The sequence below is a fragment of the Eumetopias jubatus genome, unplaced genomic scaffold, assembly GCF_037043125.1.
Source record: "Eumetopias jubatus isolate StellerSeaLion01/CBP00866 unplaced genomic scaffold, mEumJub1_p1.0 scaffold_14, whole genome shotgun sequence".
In the NCBI taxonomy this organism is placed as follows: domain Eukaryota; kingdom Metazoa; phylum Chordata; class Mammalia; order Carnivora; family Otariidae; genus Eumetopias; species Eumetopias jubatus.
In genome coordinates, this window is record NW_028274820.1 from 39,610,084 (window position 1) to 39,631,064 (window position 20,981).

The 20,981-nt window shown below is 39.5% G+C and overlaps 1 protein-coding gene across 6 annotated transcripts in view; it reads left to right on the forward strand.

The window, feature by feature from the left end:
* The first annotated feature begins 10,376 nt into the window (after positions 1 to 10,376).
* Positions 10,377 to 20,981, forward strand: part of PPP1R9A (protein phosphatase 1 regulatory subunit 9A) — a 308,016-nt gene continuing 297,411 nt past the window's right edge. For all 6 annotated transcript variants that reach the window (XM_088018269.1, XM_088018270.1, XM_028119332.2 and 3 more), the window contains exon 1: positions 10,377 to 11,771. In XM_088018269.1, the coding sequence (XP_087874395.1) occupies positions 10,377 to 11,771 (1,395 nt within the window). The remainder of the gene's footprint in view (positions 11,772 to 20,981) is intronic.

Sequence of the window (20,981 nt, forward strand, 5' to 3'; positions counted from 1 at the left end):
AGCAGGGAAGATGGAGTAGCATGGTTTCTGATACTTCCTACTCATGGTCCCAGAAGCTTCCCCACATAAATGACAACACTCTACACAGCAGTAACCAAATAGTGATTCAGGAATGAGAACTGTAGGTATATACTAGACATCAGCAACTTATTAGATTCTAATATGAGTTACATCATCTAGTTAGTGTTTCCCAAACATCCATCCTCAGTCCAGCTGCACAAAAGTATCATCTTTGGAACATTTTGGAATTTACTAGATTCCACCCTTAGAGATTTTTACTAGGAGGGCTGGCATACAACCCAGGCGTTTAAATTTGATCGAGCTCTCTAGGTGATTTTGATTTTCTTTTCTTCTTTTAACTTTTTTTTTTGAAGATTTTATTTATTTATTTATTTGAGAGAGAGAGAGACGGAGACAGAGATAGCGACAGAGAGCATGAGAGAGCATGACAAGCTGGGAGGAGAGGGAGAAGCAGGCTCTCTGCTCAGCAGGGGCTTAATCCCCGGACCTGGACCTGAGCTGAAGGCAGACGCATTAACTGACTGAGCCACCCAGGCGCCCCTAGGTGGTTCTGATTTTCACAGAAGGTTTGGAGCCAGTGGATATGATACTGCTAACAAAGAGAAATACTTTCTAAATTTTGCAATATAATTTATGTGTTTTCTTATATTGTTCTCCAAGCATTCCTTAACAAGCCAAGGATAGCTAACGTTCATCGTTCATGCCTTGCACTATGCAAGGGAATTAAATCCAGATAATCAAATTTTCTTATGAGCAAGAATATAGCAGAGTCTTATTATTTAATAAAGATTCTATAAGCCACACACCTGGTTTCTTTTGGACTTAACTAATATACCAGGCATTTACTTTTTTTCTCTTAATTTTTAAATCCTACCAAGAACTCTTCAAAATCGGTTGTGTGTTTGATTTCTGCATGATAAGCCTAAAAGATAGTAATTTCTAAGAAACATTTTGCGTCAGTTCTGAATTGTTTGTTTTTTATATTTTTTAGGTTTTACATACCCAAACACATGGTCAGAATCTTGCAGGGAAGTCTTACCTTCCATAGTTGGAGAAAATTTTACTTAGAGCAAAATAAAAGTCATTATAGTATGCATTGACCTTGTGATTCAAAAATTTCAGAGAAGTGATCAGAAAGGTTTCAGTGAGGTGATGACTATGTACAAATACTTTGGAAACTGTGTCTCTATGTAAATATGTAAGTTTCTGGGTCAGCACTCATCTGAAGATGAGTATCTCAGTGTCAATTTTAAGCTTAATGTTAGATTTTTGAGGGTACATTTGCTTTCAGAAAATAAAGCTACAACACATAATAAATGACTATTTATTTATGCATCTAAATGCCTCATTTGGCCTTGGTCCAACTCTCCTCTGGATGAGCATGTGGTAGTCTATCATTTGGTTGTATGTAGCTGGCTTTGCTTAATCTCTGAGGCTCTTGAGATGAGCTCAACTTATGAATTTGCAAAATATGTATACTTTGCTAAATTATAGCACACTGTACTTAAATACATGTAACTTATTATGAGAAAATATTCACGTTTCACAAAATCATGTCAGAGTAGCTTGTTAAATTCTAGAGCAAAGCAAAAATTCTTTAAATATCCACAAAATTCAGTTTCCTTCCCTTTAAAGCTACAACAGGTCAAATTTACATTCCTGGCAAAGATCATACCTTCTTTTTGTTTTGTTGAAACTGTAGTATTTAACTCCCTTCTAAAAATTTAATTAATATCAGCTCAATTTCATCTCACCTTAATGTGTTTGTTTCTGTTCTCAGTATCATAAAATATGAATTTCATTTCCTTTGAGGATGCAGCTAGGTATTAGGCAGTTTTCAACTGTTCACTATGCTGTTTCTGTAGTCACAAAAAAAACAAGATAGATTCTTGTTTAAGTTTTTGCCACAATTCAATATGGGAAATAATAGCATATTGCCTTTTTTGCATGGACATATACCACCTTGGTGTCCATGGCTTTCTTCTAAAAGGGAATAAACACTTGGCTTGTAAGGCAGAGAATTATTAATGTAGAATCAAACAGTATTTTTCCTCAATTAGATAAAAATCAAGAGCAGGATTAAGATACAAGATTTTCTGGACTAACTGGTTTCTTTATTTTAACTTATACAAATACATTTTTTTAAAAACTACAATCTCCTAATTTCAGTTTGAAAGTTTTTTTCTTCTTCTAATAATACCAAGAAAGCCCAGAAAGCATGTGATCCATCTACACGTTTAGAATCTAATCAAAGACACTAGTTGAGTGAAAAAATTTGTCATGGCTTAATCAAGAAATTAACTCTAAGGCCAGCAACACTTCCAAATACAATTACAGTGCTGGGTACTATCCTAGGACATGATCAAGAGTGTTGGTTGCTCTAGATCTGCCCACTAATTAGGATAAGTACTTGTTCATTATTCATCCAATTCAAAAACTTAATGGTGTAGAAACATGTAAGGCATTATGATATATTTTCAAACTTCATTTTAAAATAATGGTAGTTGATAAAAGTCTATGCCGGACATCAAGATTACAGCTAAGAACCTATGGAAAATGTACTAACAACTCAGAACAAAATTTTTATTATTTCTTTTTTTTTTAAATTTATTTATTTGAGAGAGAGCACCAGGCGTAAGGGAGAGGGAGAGGGAGAGAAAGTCTTAAGCAAACTCCAAGCTGAGTGGGGAATCTGACTTGGGACTCGAACCCATGACCCTGAGATCATGATCTAAGCTGAAACCAAGAGTCTGGTGGCTCAACCGACTGCGCTGCTCAGGTAACCCTTGTTATTTCTAAAAGCAGATAATCACATCTACAAGTTAAATACTAGAGGGTTTTTTTGTTTTGTTTTGTTTTGTTTTCCTTTTAAGTAGGTTCTATGCTCAGCGTGGAGCACAGGGCTTGAACTCATAACCCTGAGATCAAGACCTGAAGTGAAATCAAGAATCAGATGCTTAACTGACTGAGCCAGCTAGGCACCCCTAATACTAGAGTTTTAAAAAAAAATGTTGTTTTTTATAACTTGGATTTTATACCAAATGGAAATATAATGGACCTCCTCAAGGTCTAGTTCTGTTACTAGAACCAGAATGGAAATGGAAATAAAATCAAAGAAATTTCCTTTTTAATTGCAGACAAACAGGGGTGTTTATTTATTAACTTTAATAATTAATCCACCAAGGCTAATGCCATGGAATAGAGAAGCTACTGACATACCTTTGTTATTCTTTGATTCCTTTCTCCATATTTTCACAACTAAGAGTGTTTTGGACAACTCCAAACAGTTGTGTGCAAACAAGAGCTATGCTATCAAATAGCTCAAGAAATAGGCTTAGCATTTCTAAGGTAAAAGAATAATGAATATGAATTCCAGCAAAATGTTTTCAATTTGAATCTCAATTTGACACTTTGCTAATTGTTCTTTCAGTGAAGGATTACCATGCCTCTCCCATTTTGTTTCTGATTTGAAATATAAAATTCTTCTGAAGCAGAGTAGACAACATGTCAATCCCAAAGATGCACCCAAAGAGTTCAGGTGCACTTTGTGGGTGGAGGATTGGCAGATAGAATACCACCACCAGAATCCTTCCGCCAGAGGAGCTAATCTGCTGAAAGTAAAACGGACTTCTGTAGAGACAGATAAACACCTCACACTTGTTTTTAAACATGCAATTTATACCATTATAAAACTGAAAACTGAGAAGAATGGTTATAGCAGCTGTTGTTTCAAACTTAAAAGCAGTGGCAGTAATGAAAACATCATACCAATGTCTAGTCCAATAAAACTCTTGGTTTACTGTGTTTTGTGTGGGCAACCAAATAAAGTAAAAATAGGGAAAAAAGAGAAGATGCAGCATGTTGACCTAAACACATTGTAAATCTACTGAACTATTTTTGTAGAGCTAAGAAATTAATAGCAACTTAAAAAAAGACTTTAGGAATCCCAGGAAGTTCTATAGTTTGTTACTTTCAAAAAAAAGTAAGTACGTAAACCCATCACGAGCCGGCTTTTAGGCTGAACAGCCAAGATACTGGATGTATTGTAGAATGAGAAATGGATCAAGATGATGGTATAAATTTTCAGTGGCATGCCCAAGTCATGAATGTAGGTAGAAAGCAATGCTGAATCTTATCAATTTATTTGGGCAGAAATGACACCTTCTAGATTAGAAAAATCTGTTTATTGATTTAAGCTTAATTTCATAGCTAGTAACACAAAATCAGACTGATCATAGAGCTCTCTGATGTATTCTGAATGTAAGCCTGAGGACTCTATCACTATTTTACAGAAATATATCTCATCTCTGCAACGGAGTGTCTACAAAATACCAAAAGACTAAAACACTGTAAGACAGACTTAAATTTTTACCCTTAAATAGGGATGGTTATTTTAAAAGACGGACCTTTAAGATACCTGAATACCAACATTCACGTCTAAAGGAGACAAAGCACTGTGGTATTGGCAAATGTGAAATAAGCAGTCATGAATACACTTTTGGTAACCAAGTTGCTTCATTACTATCAACACATTTTTCTTATTAGTATTGGTAAAGAAATAGTAGTAGGAGTAAAATATCCTTTTATGCTAAAGCTATGTGTAAACTTACTTATACAAATTGCTCTTCCATTACTTTGCATATTCCATAAAGAAATTATTGTAGAGACCTTTAACTTTGTTCTACCCTTTTCCTTCCATAACCTTCTGTTAACATACAATCAGCCAGGTGCCTTCCTGCATTAACTTATGGAGTGATAGGCAGTCTTCAGGCTTAGCTTAGTTAATATTACCTAGTCTTAAAAATTTGACTGAGGCTTGATGTAGGCTTAATTTTATAACTGCACCTAATATTTCACTTACACTTGTGAATAATATAATTCTTTGACTAGTTACTCAGAATATCCATTATGAGAACTTTAAAGACATATTGAGAAAACCCCTAAAACAACATAGAATACATTTTGTACTTATTTATTTATTTATTTGTTTGTTTGTTTTAGAGAGAGTGTTTGAGCAGGAGGGCCTGAGGCTGGGCTCGATCACATGATTTGGAGATCATGACCTGAGCTGAAATCAAGAGTCTGCCACTTGACCAACTGAACCACCCAGGTATCCCTACATTTTGTGCTTTTTATCTACTAGTCTTATGGTCCATTTTTACTAATAATGGCATTACTGATTACAAAGGAACTAAGAATAACAGTCCACAGTATTCTCCAGGACTTATAAAAGAAATCATATGGGAAAATCATCTCCCAATGCATTGTACTTTGTATATCATGCATGTCAATACTAAACATCACCCTTTACACCCTAACACTGCTCTAGCCCCTTTCCGACTGGAACATGCAAACCTTATGACCTTATATTCTCAATACATTGATGATCTATTGAACTAAGTTTTAACCCTTATAAAGTCAATATACTTTTTTTAATTTATAGAAATGCAAATGTTGTCTAGGATAGCACTGTCCAAAAGCAATTTCTGTGATGGAAATGTTCTGTATCTACACTGACTAACTAATAGGGTAGTCACTAATAGGGTAGCCACTAACCACTGAGTCCTTCAAATGTGGCTTGTGGGACTAAAGGAACTGAATTTTTAATTGTATTTAATTCTAAGTAATTTATTTATTTTATTTTAATTTTTTTTAAAGATTTTATTTATTGGGCGCCTGGGTGGCTCAGTTGGTTAGGCGATTGCCTTCAGCTCAGGTCATGATCCTAGAGTCCCGGGATCGAGTCCCGCATCGGGCTCCCTGCTCAGCAGGGAGTCTGCTTCTCCCTCTGACCCTCCCCCATCTCATGTGCTCTCTCTCTCTCTCTCTCATTCTCTCTCTCAAATAAATAAAATCTTAAAAAAAAGGTTTTATTTATTTATTTGACAGAGAGAGACACAGCGAGAGAGAGAACACAAGCAGGGGGAGTGGGAGAAGGAGAAACAGGCCTCCTGCTGAGCAGGGAGCCCGAGTCAGGGCTCAATGTGGGCTCGATGTGGGGCTCTATCCCAGGACCCTTGGGATCATGACCTGAGCTGAAGGCAGACGCTTAACGACTGAGCCACCCAGGCGCCCCTAATTCTAAGTAATTTAAATAGCCACATGTATTGGATTAGTACTGGTCTAGTAGACCCTTGAAACAGATGAGTGGTAGAACTGGAAAGTACATTGTGGGCAATCAAGAAATCTTAAAATTATCAGCATTATGTTTTAAAAACTCTGTCATTCATTCCTTCAGTATGAATTTATCCAGAAGTTTCACATAAAAAAAAAAAAGAAACCCAAAGCAACCAAATTCTTTAGGTTGCTTTTCTGTATGAATCATCTTTTTGCAAAGAGGTGTAAGACTGATTTTATTGCCAACTCTGCCCCCTCTTCTACAGACAGAACTCAGTGATTAGGTTTCTTGCATTTATTTAGGTTATTCTCCTAAAAAACATGGTTTCCATACTGCAAATAAATGACAGGAACTTTTCCACTAAATTATCCCAGACAGCACAAATGTTCTTTCCAAAACTGGAGACTGGAACCACAGCCCCCTCACATTGCCTGCTACATCTGTTTATGCTTATAGAAGTGACATCCACTTTGTAGACAGAGAATGCCAATTTCTTGGGAAAGCACCCAGAATTTGGTGAGCTTGAAGAAAAAACTTCACCGTTCAAAATAAATGACACTTAGAATTGAGTAGCTACAAAGGCCTTTTGAAATGAAGTGAGAAGAGATTTTGCTCCTAGAGTATAGATTCTGTATACAGACTTGCTGGAGTTCATATCCAGCTACAATCATTTACTAGTTGATAACGCTACAGGTAAGTTACAAAACCTAAACCTCAGTTTTCCCATCTGGGAAATGCAGATAATAATAGTTCTGTTGGGAAAACTTGTTTAAGACTTTGAAATGGGCAAATATCACTGGGTGTCCTTTCAGTGGAAGGCTGGATGTAATCTACAGGACTCTGGTTTTTTTTTGTTCTACAGGAGTCTGCACCTTGACCTTTGACAAGGCCATTTTACTATTTCATAGGCTGTAGAAATTAACAGTAATGTAAATGTTCTTATCTATAGAAATGCAAAATTTGTTTTTTAGATACCATTCCTTACTTTCCTGTAGAACAGATAATTCAAAACATTTCATTTTTGCGCCTTATAGAATATTAACCAGTTTTGCCTCCTTACTGATTGTCCATAAAGTCTGCTTTTCACATCCTTGTTGGAATGGGTTGTAACATTTTGCGATTCGCTCCCTAATTAATGAGTCAAATGATATTTGACACATTTTTATTTTATATTTCTATGAGAGTTATGGTTTTCGCTTCTTGAAAAATTATCCTTTAGTCATTTATGGAGTCTTTGGGAGGATTGGTTTAAAGGTCCACACTGACTGTCATGATCAGTTTTATATTTTGCCGCAAGGCTGTAACACTTCTGGTGTCTTTTTGGGGAGGGGAGCAAGGGGGATTGAGCAATGATAAAAGCGGGAGGGTGGGGGGTCTGAAAAACTCCATCCCGACGCGAAAGTCAGAAGACCTCCTCATCCTTTTCCTTTTAACAGTGGAGACTTGAGGTCAAGGTGGGTGTTAGGCGGGGCACAGTGGCCTGTGTGTTGGCCTTCCGGGCCTGGAGAGTGGCCTGGGGGTTTAGATGCCCTCGGGTCATGAAGTTCACTGCAGACTTTGAGGGGGCCCAGCAGTGAGCCGACCGATATCCCAGTTTCCGCCGAACCAACCCCCGGAGCAGCAAGGCGGCCGGGGCCCAGAAGGGCAGGCCTTGCCCCAGGCCGGGGAGGCCCCTTGCCCACGGCCGAGGGGGTGGGGCGGCCTCGCCTCGGGCCGGTGCTTTTCGCCCTCCGTTGGCCGCCAGAGGCTCCCTCTCTCTCTCCCTCTCCTGGGATTTTGCTGCCGGGCTCCCTCTCTCTGCGGCCCTAGAGTTAATCCCATCAGCCGAGGTGAGGCACCTGTTACCCTGGGCCTTCCTCACCCCCGCGGCCTCTTCCCGCACTACACCCCGGTTCCCGGGCGGCCCAACCGGCCCGGCGCGGGTAACGGCACGTGGGCCAAGCCCCTTCCGCGCCGGGACCCCCCGCCCCAGGCCGGCCCGCGTGTGCGAGCGTGTCGCGGCCCGGGCCGCCGTCCGCCCGCAATGGCGTTGGGCAGCGCCGCGCGCCTCCCGGGGCCGCCCGCCGCGGGCTGGGCGCGCGTGGGGGCCGCGGCGCGAGTGGAAGCGGCCGCCGCAGCCGCCCTCCGCGCTGCGCCGTGAGCGGCGGGTGGAGGGGCGCCGAGCCGGCCGGCGCGGAGAGAGCCGCGGCCACCGTGGGGCGGGAGGCGCCTCTGAGGAAGGGGGGGTGGGAGCCGCGGCCGCCCGACCCTCCCCGCTGGCGGCGGCTCCCGCTCGGGTAAGGGGGAGGCTGTGCGCGGGGCGAGGAGTTGGGGAGGGTGGAGATGAAGAGGAAAAAAATCGGGACGTACAAAGGCTGAGTTGCAGGCTGGGGGTGGGGGTGGGTTGTGGTTGGGGAGCGATAGGGTGAGGATCGGAGGCATTATCAGTGGGATCTATTGTTTCCTGGCACGTTGGGAGGAAAAACAAAGGGATTTATTATCATTACCCTGTAATTTTTTTTTCTTTTTCTTTTTTTTTTAATGTGGCCAGGGAGCTCGGCTTTCCCCGTGCTACACGGGGATCCGCCTGGCAGCCGCCGGGAGCCGCAGCCAATGTGTTAGGACTTCAGGTGCTTTTTGGCACAAAGCTAGACTGCGACCTCCTACCATAGCGCTTGGCGTCACCTGCTCTCCCGGCCCTGCCCCGGGGCCGAGGGATTGCGTCCCGAACCAGGCTTGGGAACCGGCTGCCTCTCAAGTTGGTGTTATTTATGTTTGTCTTTTGTGAGGGCAGGTTTTGAGTCCCCCGGCGGCCCCATCTCCCCCGCCCCCGCCCCCCTCGGGTTCGAATTGGCCGGGGGAGGGAGTGGGGTGGCTGTGTAGCGGGGGGAGGGGAGGGTGTGTAAGGCTTCCAACAAATGTCAGGGGACAAGGAGATTGTCGATGCTTTACCAAAAAACAGGCACCACACTCTCAAGCCTTTCTTGTTTGTCTGCATGGGCCATGCATGCGTGCTGGGCCAGAAGCCGAGTTCGGAGGCGGTTTAAGTCAAAGTGTGTGCTTCCTCAGCTGATTGTGCGTGAGGGTGATATGGCTCGGCCTAATATTAAAAGACAAAACAAAGCAACAAAAAACAAAATGAAAAATCTTTAGAACTACATTGTCTGCGCCTCAGCAGATCTTGAAGTATTTGATTACTGGTATAGGGATATAAAATCCAGCTGTGGGCTAGTGGAGACCAGCAAGCATGTATTGCGTTGCGTTTTGAGCTTGTAGTAAGTTAGAGGCAAGTGGGAGTAAACAAATCAGGACTATGAAAAGAGGTTTTATGTGATATTTGCTTTCTGATCGTCACGTTCTCCTGCATTTATTCCCATGATAATCTACATCTCACTCTATAATCCACTCTTAGGAGACTTCCAGGTATTGGATGTGAGTTCACTTAGAGTGAAACTTATTTTCATTTAAGAACTTTCTTCTGCTTGTTTTGGTCTGAAAAATGTACTAATGTTGCTTTGGGGATGCTGTAAATGAGAATATTGGACTAGAGAGAGTGAAATAAGCCTCTCTAGGCATCTTTTGGACTTTGGAAACATAGAATCCAAACTTTTAATTGTGCTTATACAGAAAGAATAAATTCTGCCTGATGTGGAGCATCCCAAATGAAATTCATTTTTTCTGAACAGTTTGATGATGTCTTAAAGATCTGTGAACTGCTGTTTTCTTTGAAGGTCATTCACAAAAGCAACAGAAACTTAGGCTAACGAAGTGTATTTGTACTTATGTGTGACTTGTGTATTAGTGTGTGATTTCTCTAGGGATCTCCAAATTGTGTTTGAAACATTTTTGTTACCGAAGACCAATCAGAGGTATAACGTGGTTTTTAAATTCCCATTCCAATAAGTAATTTTTTTTTCTGTTTGACATATGGCAAAGCCACTTTGAAAAGTGTATTATTAATTGACGAAACTTAAGTTTCAAATAAGTAAATGAATTTAGAAATTCATTCTTTTCTATTACAGATGAACCTCTAGTCTTGCTTTGAAAAAGCCATTTTGTGTAACTCTTGACTGAATAATTTCCTAATACACCTGTTGGGAGGATCACTGATACAGTATGCCATTTGAGAGGTACTTTTTCTTGACCAAATACTGGTGATTAGAGAAGAGAGGTGTTTTGTTTTTGTTTTTTGTTTTTTTGTTTTTTGTTTTTTTTTCCTGATCATTATGAACATTGGCTTTTCACCCCTGAAGTAAAAATGTTGAAAACCGAGTCTTCAGGTGAACGAACCACTCTCAGAAGTGCCTCTCCTCACAGGAATGCTTACAGAACTGAGTTCCAGGCACTGAAAAGTACCTTTGACAAACCCAAGGCAGATGGGGAACAAAAAACAAAAGAAGGTGAGGGCTCCCAGCAGAGCAGGGGGAGGAAATATGGCTCCAACGTCAACAGAATTAAAAATCTATTCATGCAGATGGGTATGGAACCCAATGAAAATGCTGCAGTCATTGCCAAAACAAGGGGGAAAGGTGGACCTTCGTCTCCGCAGAGAAGAATGAGGCCCAAAGAATTTCTGGAAAAAACAGATGGCTCAGTTGTTAAGTTGGAGTCCTCTGTTTCAGAACGAATCAGTAGATTTGACACAATGTACGATGGCCCTTCATATTCTAAGTTCACAGAAACTCGGAAGATGTTTGAGAGAAGTGTGCATGAATCAGGACAAAACAACCGCTATTCCCCAAAGAAAGAGAAAGCTGGAGGGAGTGAACCTCAGGATGAATGGGGTGGCTCGAAGTCCAACAGAGGCAGTACCGATTCCTTGGACAGCCTTAGCTCCCGGACAGAGGCTGTCTCCCCAACTGTGAGTCAACTGAGTGCAGTGTTTGAGAACACCGATTCCCCCAGTGCCATTGTTTCTGAGAAGGCAGAGAACAACGAATACTCCGTGACTGGGCATTACCCCCTGAATCTACCACCTGTTACTGTTACAAATCTTGACACCTTTGGTCACCTTAAGGATTCGAATTCTTGGGCTCCTCCAAGCAAACACGGTGATGATGCAGAGGATGCTCAGAAGGGTCATACAACTCCAGTACCAGAAGTGGCTTTGAAAAGTACCTCTTTAGCCCCAATGCCCAGTGAAGAGACACAGCAGAGCAAGGACGCCGAGGACTCCACATCTAACCAAGAGACTCCTGTCGGGATTGACAGAGACGTTCCTGAAGAACCTTGTGCTGAAAATAAGGCAATGCCAGAGTCTGAAATCCCTTCACCACAAAATGAACCTTTGGAAGACGCCGAAGCTAATTTAGTTGGGAGTGAGGCAGCAATGCATCAGAAGAAAGACCTTGCAGGTGGTGATTTTACCTCTGCTGATGCTTCTGGATCCAGGTGTGGAAAGGAAGTACCTGAAGATTCAGGTCATTTTGAGAGTTCCCATGTTTACATGCACAGTGACTATAATGTATACAGGGTAAGATCCAGGTATAATTCAGACTGGGGAGAGACAGGCACTGAGCAGGATGAGCAGGAAGAGAGTGATGAAAACAATTACTATCAACCTGATATGGAATACTCGGAAATTGTTGGATTGCCAGAAGAAGACGACATTCCAGCAAATAGGAAAATTAAGTTTAGTAGTGCGCCAATTAAGGTAAGTATGTTTTCTCAGTTTGTTTTTGAAGTTTTTTCTAAGTTTTGTTTGGTTTTGTTTTTTAGTATTTGGGTCTAAATGTATTTAGAATAGCTTTGACAACTATAAGGAATTCACGGTTGTTGATATACACATGTTGTCAAGTGATTTTAAAAGTTTGGGAGATGTCCATGTATTTCCTAATATGCTTTATGGTTGCTTAAACCAGTATTGACTAATAGTAAAGTTGAGGAAGTTTGGGGATTGTGAGATACATTCCAATGGACTGGAGTATGAATAATATGAACACTGAAAACCAGGAGTGTTAGTTTGAAATAGAATTACCTCTTTAACTAGTTTCACTAAAAGTCCCCATAAGTAATACAATTTTCTGAATCTGGACACTCTAGGTTATGAGGCATAATGTACAGTGAGAGAGTTATGGTTGACCTTGAAATAATAGTCTTTATTTAATTGCTTAAAAAATCTGAATTATCTTTTACTTAAGTGTAAGTGGATTGTGAGGAATGTAGGAACTTACTTTTTTTCTTTTTTGTACTGCTACTTGTAGTGAAAGTTTGATTCATGGAAATATCTTAGCGGACTTAAATACTTTAATTGGAAAGCTGTGACTGTGAGTAGCTTTGGGTTCCGAATTTGTGATGTAGTCCTGAAATGAAATTTTATGAAAGGAAATTAAATTGATTTGTCATTCATGTCTGTGTTTTTACCTCTTAAAAGCTGGATAAATGCCATTTGAATTCAGATGCTCTATTCTAATGACTTCACTTAGTTAACATTTGGTGTAGAAGAAATAGCAGAATGTACATCAGTAGCGGGTGGTGAAACATTATTAGCTGATAATGGCGGGAGGGGCAGGAGGTGGTGGGTTGAGTAGCACAGTCTCCTGGAGTGCTTTTTCAAAGTGTACTTGCCCATCAGCCTCTGTCCTAAGATCTGGCATGCCCTCCTAGGGGAATCTGAAGGGTTGTGGTGGTAGAATGTGTAGTTTGAAACCACTTTCTAGGGACTCCTAGCTTGTCCAGTGTGTATATATGATAGACTTGGAATTTGATATGGTATCTTTTAAAAGAATTTGAAATCACCGTCTGTTGTTATTTCCATCTTTTGAAACTTCCATATAAGGCTGTAAGAGAGATAATTTACAAAGCAAAGAGAAATTTGACTTTGCTTTAATTATGAAATACTAATTTGAAATAAATTAATAATCTATGAAATTATTTATAGGTGTTAGTAGGCAGACTTTCATTTCATTAGTGTAAGACAAAAGTTCTGCATCAGAATGGGCCATGCCAAGTTACACTACTATGTTTAAAAATAACTAGAGATGTGAGTGTGGTTTCTGAGTAAGCTAAGTTTCTTTGCTATGTTTTCCCTCTTTCCTTTGTGAACCTCTTCCCTCTACTCTCCCCCCCCCCCCATTCTTGGGCTCTGTCTTTAGAAGTGTCTTTTCTTCAGGCCTACCCAGAGAGCTCCTTAATTTCACCATGCATGTTCCCTTTCCAAGTGCTTTCCTTTGAACATCCTTTTTCTGCCCCTTAGGAAGAAAGCAATAAGATTAAATTGTTTCACATTGAGCAAGGCAGGAATAACTGAAATGAACTCTTCAAGGAGTTTGTTAAAACCAGTGACTAACTCCCTAATGGGGGAATAGCAGCTTACAAAAATTTATCAAGTAGAACACTACCCACTCAACCAAATGGGGCACCAGCCTTGTATTTGGGTCCCGTGCTGCACAAAATGTAATGCACGGTGATGGGTTTAATGCATTTTAAAGGATTTCTCATTGAAATATGGCTGTTCGTTGGTGAACAAACCAGGTTTGGGGTATGATATTCTGAAATTCAAGTGATTTTTTTCCTACCATTGCTTATAACAAAAAGCATTTTGCCTTTTAATTTTCATATAATAAACTATTTTATATAATAAAGAATGAAATAGAGTACATACATATAAGTTGTAACACATTTTATCAAGAACATAGATCAAGCATAAGGTTTGTGAAACAAAGATAATGCACCAGGTTTTGTAGGCAGTTAACAGTACTAGTTGAAGTGGATTAAGTTTGCAAACAGAAGATTCATTCTTAGCCTGTGTAATGAATAAGACAATTACTCTTTCTTGTTGTTCTCATTGTTTAACATGTGAGTGGATTCACTTGGAAATTTGGAGAGCTACTTTTCTACTGGTGCTGGTGATGGTAGTGTTTAGATTATTCTCCAATTAAGATTTTTGCCTCAGAGGGTGGTAATAATGAAATTCAGCAAGTATTGAAAGCTTATCATGTGTCTGTGCTCATGCTGTTAGATGTAGAAGACACACAAATCTATAATGTTACCTCTTTCTTAGGTGAGCTGATGAAGTCAGTTCTCCAACAGTTGGTATTTAAAACCCATGTAAAAAGTCTGAAAACCTGTGCTGAAAAGTTTAATGTCCTATGAGGACTGTAACTGTCCTTGGCTGTGCTAAATGCATGGATTGAATAGGATTTGATAGACCATTTGGAAGGGAATACGCTGAGCCATTCCCTATGTTATGTTTTCTTATTCTTTTTGTAAAGATTCACTTGTGGAATGGGAGATTATGATTTCCAACCTAAATCTTTTCTTTCGAAATTTAAACATATCCCTCTTTCAGCAACCATAGGTTACATACTCTTTATAGAAATGATCTTTAGAACTTTTATATTCTTTTCCTGATATTCTCTCATCTTATTCACTAGAGTAAATATTCTCAACATTTTTAGACTTTCATTTTACATCTTGTTTATGATCTTTGTGTGTGTGTGATCATTTCCTCAGTTTTTATTTCAGTTCTTCTATAGTTGTTTTAAATAGATACTTTCCTAAGATGTCTTAAATCTGGACCTAGAAAAGCATCAAAATGATAGCTGATCTTTCCTGTGTAGCATATTACTTATACATAATTGTTGGTGACATTTAGAAATGGATTGTTTCTTAGTGGATAGATTGATGTGTTTCACAGTGTTGTGGAAAATTAGACTGGGATTGATTAATAATGGAAAATATAAAATCCAAGTTTGAGACACGGAATGAGAGAGTGTTATGAACCATGCTAATTAGAGATGTGGAATTACGCCTTCATTCTCAGGAATTTCTCAAAACGAAGAGATTGAATTAATTAGATTTGCTTTAAATGAATCCAGGAGAGAAGGGGTGATATTTTTCATTATTGTTCTCTATTTATTCGGAACATTTACTGAGCCCTTACTATGTGTGGGGAACAGTGCAATATACAATAAAATGTAATAAATACATAAAATGACTGGAGCCGATCAGGTGAGCAACTTGCTAGGAGGTGGAGAGTGGATAGCCCATTAAGGATGCTTCTCAGGCTATTCTGCTGAACCGTTTTTGGATGCTCTTTCTAAGGTCCCTGCAACCTTTTTAAGGCAGTCATAACCCTTTCTCTGTTTCTGGGACCCTTGTGTCCTTTGGACAGATGTTCTTGAAACTTAGCATAGAAGAAAAAGGGTATTTTCCTAATTCCCTTAGCAAGAAGGAGATTGCAGGGTTAATGTTAAGTTATGTTGTGCTGTATTTTTCTGAGTGTTTTCTCCAACTGTGTGGAGCTTTACAGAGCTGGGGTTCCAAGGAGAATCACCAAGGGCAGCAGTGCTTCTCTAAATCTTACATGATACTTGTTGAAAGTGGGTCTCTTAGCATTCTCTTTCTCTTTTGGGGCTCTGAGTTGGTACACAGGGCATATATGAGACCTTTTATTCGGGATGGTGTTCAGAGTATAGTTCTGAGATCCAAATTTCTGTCATTCTCTTTCTTCAGATAGTCTTGCTCAGTGCTCTTAAACTTTAATATGCTCATGAATCACCTGGGGTCTTTAAAAATGCAGATTTCTGATTCAGTAGGTATTTTGGGGGAAATCACCTGGATGCAAAGGTTAGCCTCCAAGTACACCACTGGCTTTCCCACGGGTTATGGAATAGGCTCAGCAAATTAAATATTTGAATCACAGTATTTATCAAATCAGTTTAAACAGCCAGAAGCAAGAGGAAAGCCATGGGGAAAGTTAACACAGCTAAGGTGCAAAGGTTGGAAGGACCACACGACCTACGACCTGAGGCCCGGGTATGCAATATTCCTGTGTCCCGACCTTCTCGCTTTCACATCACCCTTCCCATTGTGGGTGTGGTTATGAGGACCACAGTTGATTTTGAGCAAGGGCTCCAGATACTAATAATCCCCTCAGCTCATGATATCATGATATTTGCTCTACAGACGAGAGAGGGTACAAGTACACTTACACACAGCTGTAGCTTTGCCAGTTTCCCTGGGTTTTCTTTGTGTTTCTTGGGACAGGCACCTGCGGGTCTGGAATAAGACCAGGCTGGGTGTCTTCGGTGGGTGGCTGATACGGAGATGGCGTGTCTGGCAGTCCAGAGATGGCACGATGATGACTTGGTCATTCCTTCCTTTCCTTTCTACAAGTGAACCTCGTGTTTGTTCCATCGTATTTTCTATTTTGGAATGTCTGACAGCTTACTAACTTACCTATTTTTAACAGATCTTAAGAACTTGGCCTTCGTTTCAGAAGCTTATAAGCTCTTATTATCTGTATCTGTTGAGCCTCGGAGTGGTGCCTTTACCTCCTAAGCTGTTAGCTTACTTACCCTTAGTGACCGTCACTTAATGAGTTTCATCCATCGCATTTGTTTTCTTGACCTCTATAACAGAATTTAATATTCTTCAGTCATGGAGCAAATTCACAAACAGTAGGTCTCAGGTGAGATCGTGCATTCCTCAAAAGATGTCAAGTGGGTGCTGAGGCTGCTGGTCAACAGATCGCCGTTGGGAATATGATTGTGAAGCACAGTTTTCTCACTTCTGAAAGGAACCGGTCACAAGATGTTGGGGAAGCTCCTTTAACACGTTCTTTCCGGATTGGTCTTCTGTAGCTGGTTGTGTGGCATTGTGTTCTTTGAAGCTGACACAGGTGTAAAGTTGTAATGTGCGTGATGGTTGTGGATACAAGAGTGGATTATGATCCCTAAATACATAAAAAATTTGAGTCATTAAAATGTCACACCCTAGACTCCTGTGTTAGACCACACAAGGGTTTTATACAACAGTATAAGTTTTTAATTATAAAAAACAGGAGGAAGAAGTTCTTGATAGACTCCGAAATTCCATTTCTTTCATTTTTTTGGAAGCCTAAATTAATAAACTAGAGAGAGTATAAGGATTGTTGTCTTATTTCTTTGTATTTGGATAACTTTGATGTCATAACATTTAAATTGGACTTCCTTTAAAATTCTGATGTCTTGTAACCTATGGTTTATAACCAGGTAAATATATCAGATATTTTACTGTACTGTACAAATTTAATATACAAATATTTTAATGTACCCCTTTTCTAATATTGAGTGTGTGTACTAATACCTCTTCTCTATTTTACTAAATGCTGGTTATTTGGTATTCAAAAAAGGTTCTTTTCTGCAACAAACTATTATAGATGTTTTCTGGCACTTATTTGTAGTAGAAAGATACAGTTTTTTGTTTTTTGTATCCTCCATAATTTTTTGTCTTCCCCTCTAAACTTCCTCACACAGGACACGGGTTGTTGGGTTAGTGGATTTTAAAGGGAAGAGGCTGTATTTAGGGGAAAATAACCTTCTGTTATCCACACCTTGTTTACCTTATTAACCCAGTTACATGCCCATCAGTAGTAATCTGATTTAAATCTCATCTGCATTAGATTTTTTTGCAACATCTTCACCACTCAAGGACAAAAAAGGTTTTGGAATTTCTCTAGAGAGATATGGTTAGCTATGGAATAATTTCTCTATAAACACAACAAGCATTGGTATATTAAACTCTGAATATCATTTCTTGGTTTTTGTGCCGTTACTCAATTTACTTAATATTCTTTTCTTAATAATTCTGTGTTCTTCCTTTCTGGATCTGCTTCATTTTTGTTCTTTTGCTTCGTTATATTCTACAGTTCTCATTTTAAATGGGAAGAGAGTATTCATATTTTTTCTTCCTGGTCACTTAAAAATTTTTCCCCTGGTTCTCATTTCTTCATTTTGGTTTGTGACATAGATACTTACAGATGAAAAATCCTTCAAGGTAATCTAGTGTAATTTTCCCCTCACTCCAGTTAGCTCTTGAAGAGCACATTGCTGACAGATGATCATTTGACTGCTGCTTTAATAATTCCACCTTTGGGAGTTTATTATTTTGCAAGGTGAGAGGAAAGTTAGAAGGAGGGACACCCTGTATGTGTGTGTGTGTGCGCGTGCGCGTATGTGTGCGTGCGTGTGTGTAGTTGTACAGCATTGTGAATGTGCTTATTTTCATTTATTTTTAATTTGCAGTTTTTTATTGAGATAAAATTCAAATAACATAAAATTCACCATGCAATTCGATGGCTTTCAGTATATTCACGGTGTTGTGCAACCATCACTATCATCTAATTCTAGAACATTCCCATCCCCCTAGAAAGAAACCCTGTGCCTCTTAGCAGTCACTCCCAGTCCCCCTTCTTCCTGCATCCTCTGGCAAATACTAATCTACTTTCTGTCCCTATAGATTGCCTCTTCTGGACATTTCATATAAATGGAATCAGGGGCATGCTTTTTGAAAGGAATGTAGGATACACAATGAGTGTGACTTGCGATATGGTAAAATTTAAGATACCCTGAGGACAGCAGACTATAGGAGAGCCTAAGGAGCAGGGGCAAAAGAATCTTCCGGGTGCTGACATGGTCTAAAGATCAAGTGACAAGATGTGGGAGCAACAGATACTGTCTGTCCCTTATGCAGTTTCGTGGAGAGAAGAAAACAAAACAAAACAAAAAAACAAGCCAAGGCGACAGCAGGGTCCAGGAGGGGATGAGGGTATTTGAAAACTGAGGAAGAACGGTGCCTGTATTGAAGAGGATGGTTGGAATAGCTCCCTTGTGAGGGACACTGACTTCCCTGCATGTAATCTGAAATTGCTACTGATGGAGCCTAAGTGTTTGCTTCAGTGCAGGGCTATCGTAAAGGCACAAATAACACTAATGCTGATTTCATGTTTACATTGCTCTTAGCACGAGGGACCCTTGTCCTTTCCTGATGATCTGATCAGCTTCTTTCCATCCTACTGCTCTTACGTTGTTGCTTTCATTATTCTTTTATGTTCATCGGGATTGTTCAGAGACAAACTTCACTCTTTATCTTTAAAATTCTTCCTCATTCTTCAACATTTTAATACAGAGTTCATATACCATACTTGACTGTTATCGTAATGTAATCACTTATGAGATGAGTAATTTGGGGCAGGCATTCATTTAGTTTATTGCATGTTATTTACTGAAGCATAGTATCTATATTGCTATTAAATAGTATTAACTGGTAATGAAAGTAACACAAAGGGTGACTTGGTATTCTGTAAACTTGACAAATTGCCTCTTGAGGCCTTGGCTTTCTTATTTGTAATGGAGGCTATCTTGTAAAAGACCTCTTCTCAGCTTTAGCCTCTTGTGATTCTCTGATTATCTCTTAAACAGATTTGTACGATAAGTACCACTATCATAAATATTTGTGCTGTTATTTCAAAGGGAAATGGACATCTTTTGTTGCAGTGTGGAAATGAATTTATATTAGTTGCTCTTGAGAATGTTATTTATGCTGTAAATTATAGTTTAAAATGATTAAAGTTTTAAATCCAAGGGAGCACATTTTTATACAGTGGCTTTTGAGAGCAACTCAACTTTTGCAAGTATGGGTTGAACTATATATTAAACACCCTTCTGAGGAACCTAAGAATAAAGAAATGTTTTGTGATATGGTTGCTGACATATTAATTGCTTCACTCCCTTTTGTTCTGGAAATAGCTTCATAGCACAGTTCAACATGATTGAGATATTGATATTTTTTTTTTTTTGCAAAATTCCTAATTTTTCAGTCTAACTTGCTCTCTCACGCATCTATTCTTACAAAAAGGACAATGAATCAGGCAGAGTATAAAGACATCTGGGAATTTTATCTTTCAGGAGGAGGAAAGTTTTGTTCTTCACTTACTTAATCTATTTTCAGAGGGATTTAAGAAAAACTTTCCCCTATATATTTATGTATCAGGAAAAGTGGTTTTAAGTGAAATGTCTCATAGACCTGTTAGTCTCCTCTCTTTAAGTCAGATAATGAGTTTTATTTTGGGGAAAGCTGATCCTCCAAGTTGTTTTCTCTACCAGCTGAAATACAGTGGGCTAGATTGGAACACGTAGTGGTTGGCAAGGATCTAAAAGATAAAGAGTCGTGATTATGGAGGAGTGACTGGGTGAGAGGCTTCCAGAGTAGCTCTTTGTGGAATTTTCCCCGTGATGCTTTTGGACTGGCATAACCTTGAGAAACTGAGTGACTCTGTGCCTTCAGGTCTGTCACTATACAGTGGGGTGGACCCTTCTCTTTCATCTACTTAAGAGCTGCCCTCCAAAAATTACTTTTTACTTATGTTCCTCTTTCCCAAAAGTATGTCAGGATAAAGTTCCACGGGGGGTACATTCATGCTTGGAAATTTGTCTAATCTTGAATACAAGGATTTTATTTTATTTTATTTTTAAAGATTTTATTTATTTATTTGAGAGAGAGCATGAGGGGATGGGGAGGATCAGAGGGAGAGGGAGAAGCAGACTCCCCGCTGAGCAGGGAGCCCGACAGGGCACTTGATCCCAGGACCCCGGGATCATGACCTGAGCCGAAGGCAGACGCTTAACTGACTGAGCCACCCAGGAGCCCCAGATACAAGGATTTTAAATTGTACTCAAAATCAGAGGTACCTTTTCAGGGTTTTGAAGAGTTTTCCTTCCACTGTAAGGGACCTCAGTTGAGGAGAGGGGAAAGCCGGTTTATTGGTTGTTATTTAAGATCAACTTGTGAGTCGGTGCTGTATTGATGGGTTCTTTTACCAGTCACTTGTTTCAGATAAAATGGATGTGCAAAGTTGTTTCGTAAAGAAAGAAAAAGACATAAATTCACACTCGCACTTTGAATCAACTGATACATATATACATATACTTTTAAAAGAACCCATTTCTCAGGGGGGATGGCAAAAGTAACTGTAGGGTGTTTGACTATCACCTTGTGCACCTATACCTAAGATGTATTTATTTTTAGAAGTTTCTTCTGTAGGTAGAATAATAAAATGCAGTAATTTAAGTTGTGCATGACTTATTATATAATATACTAT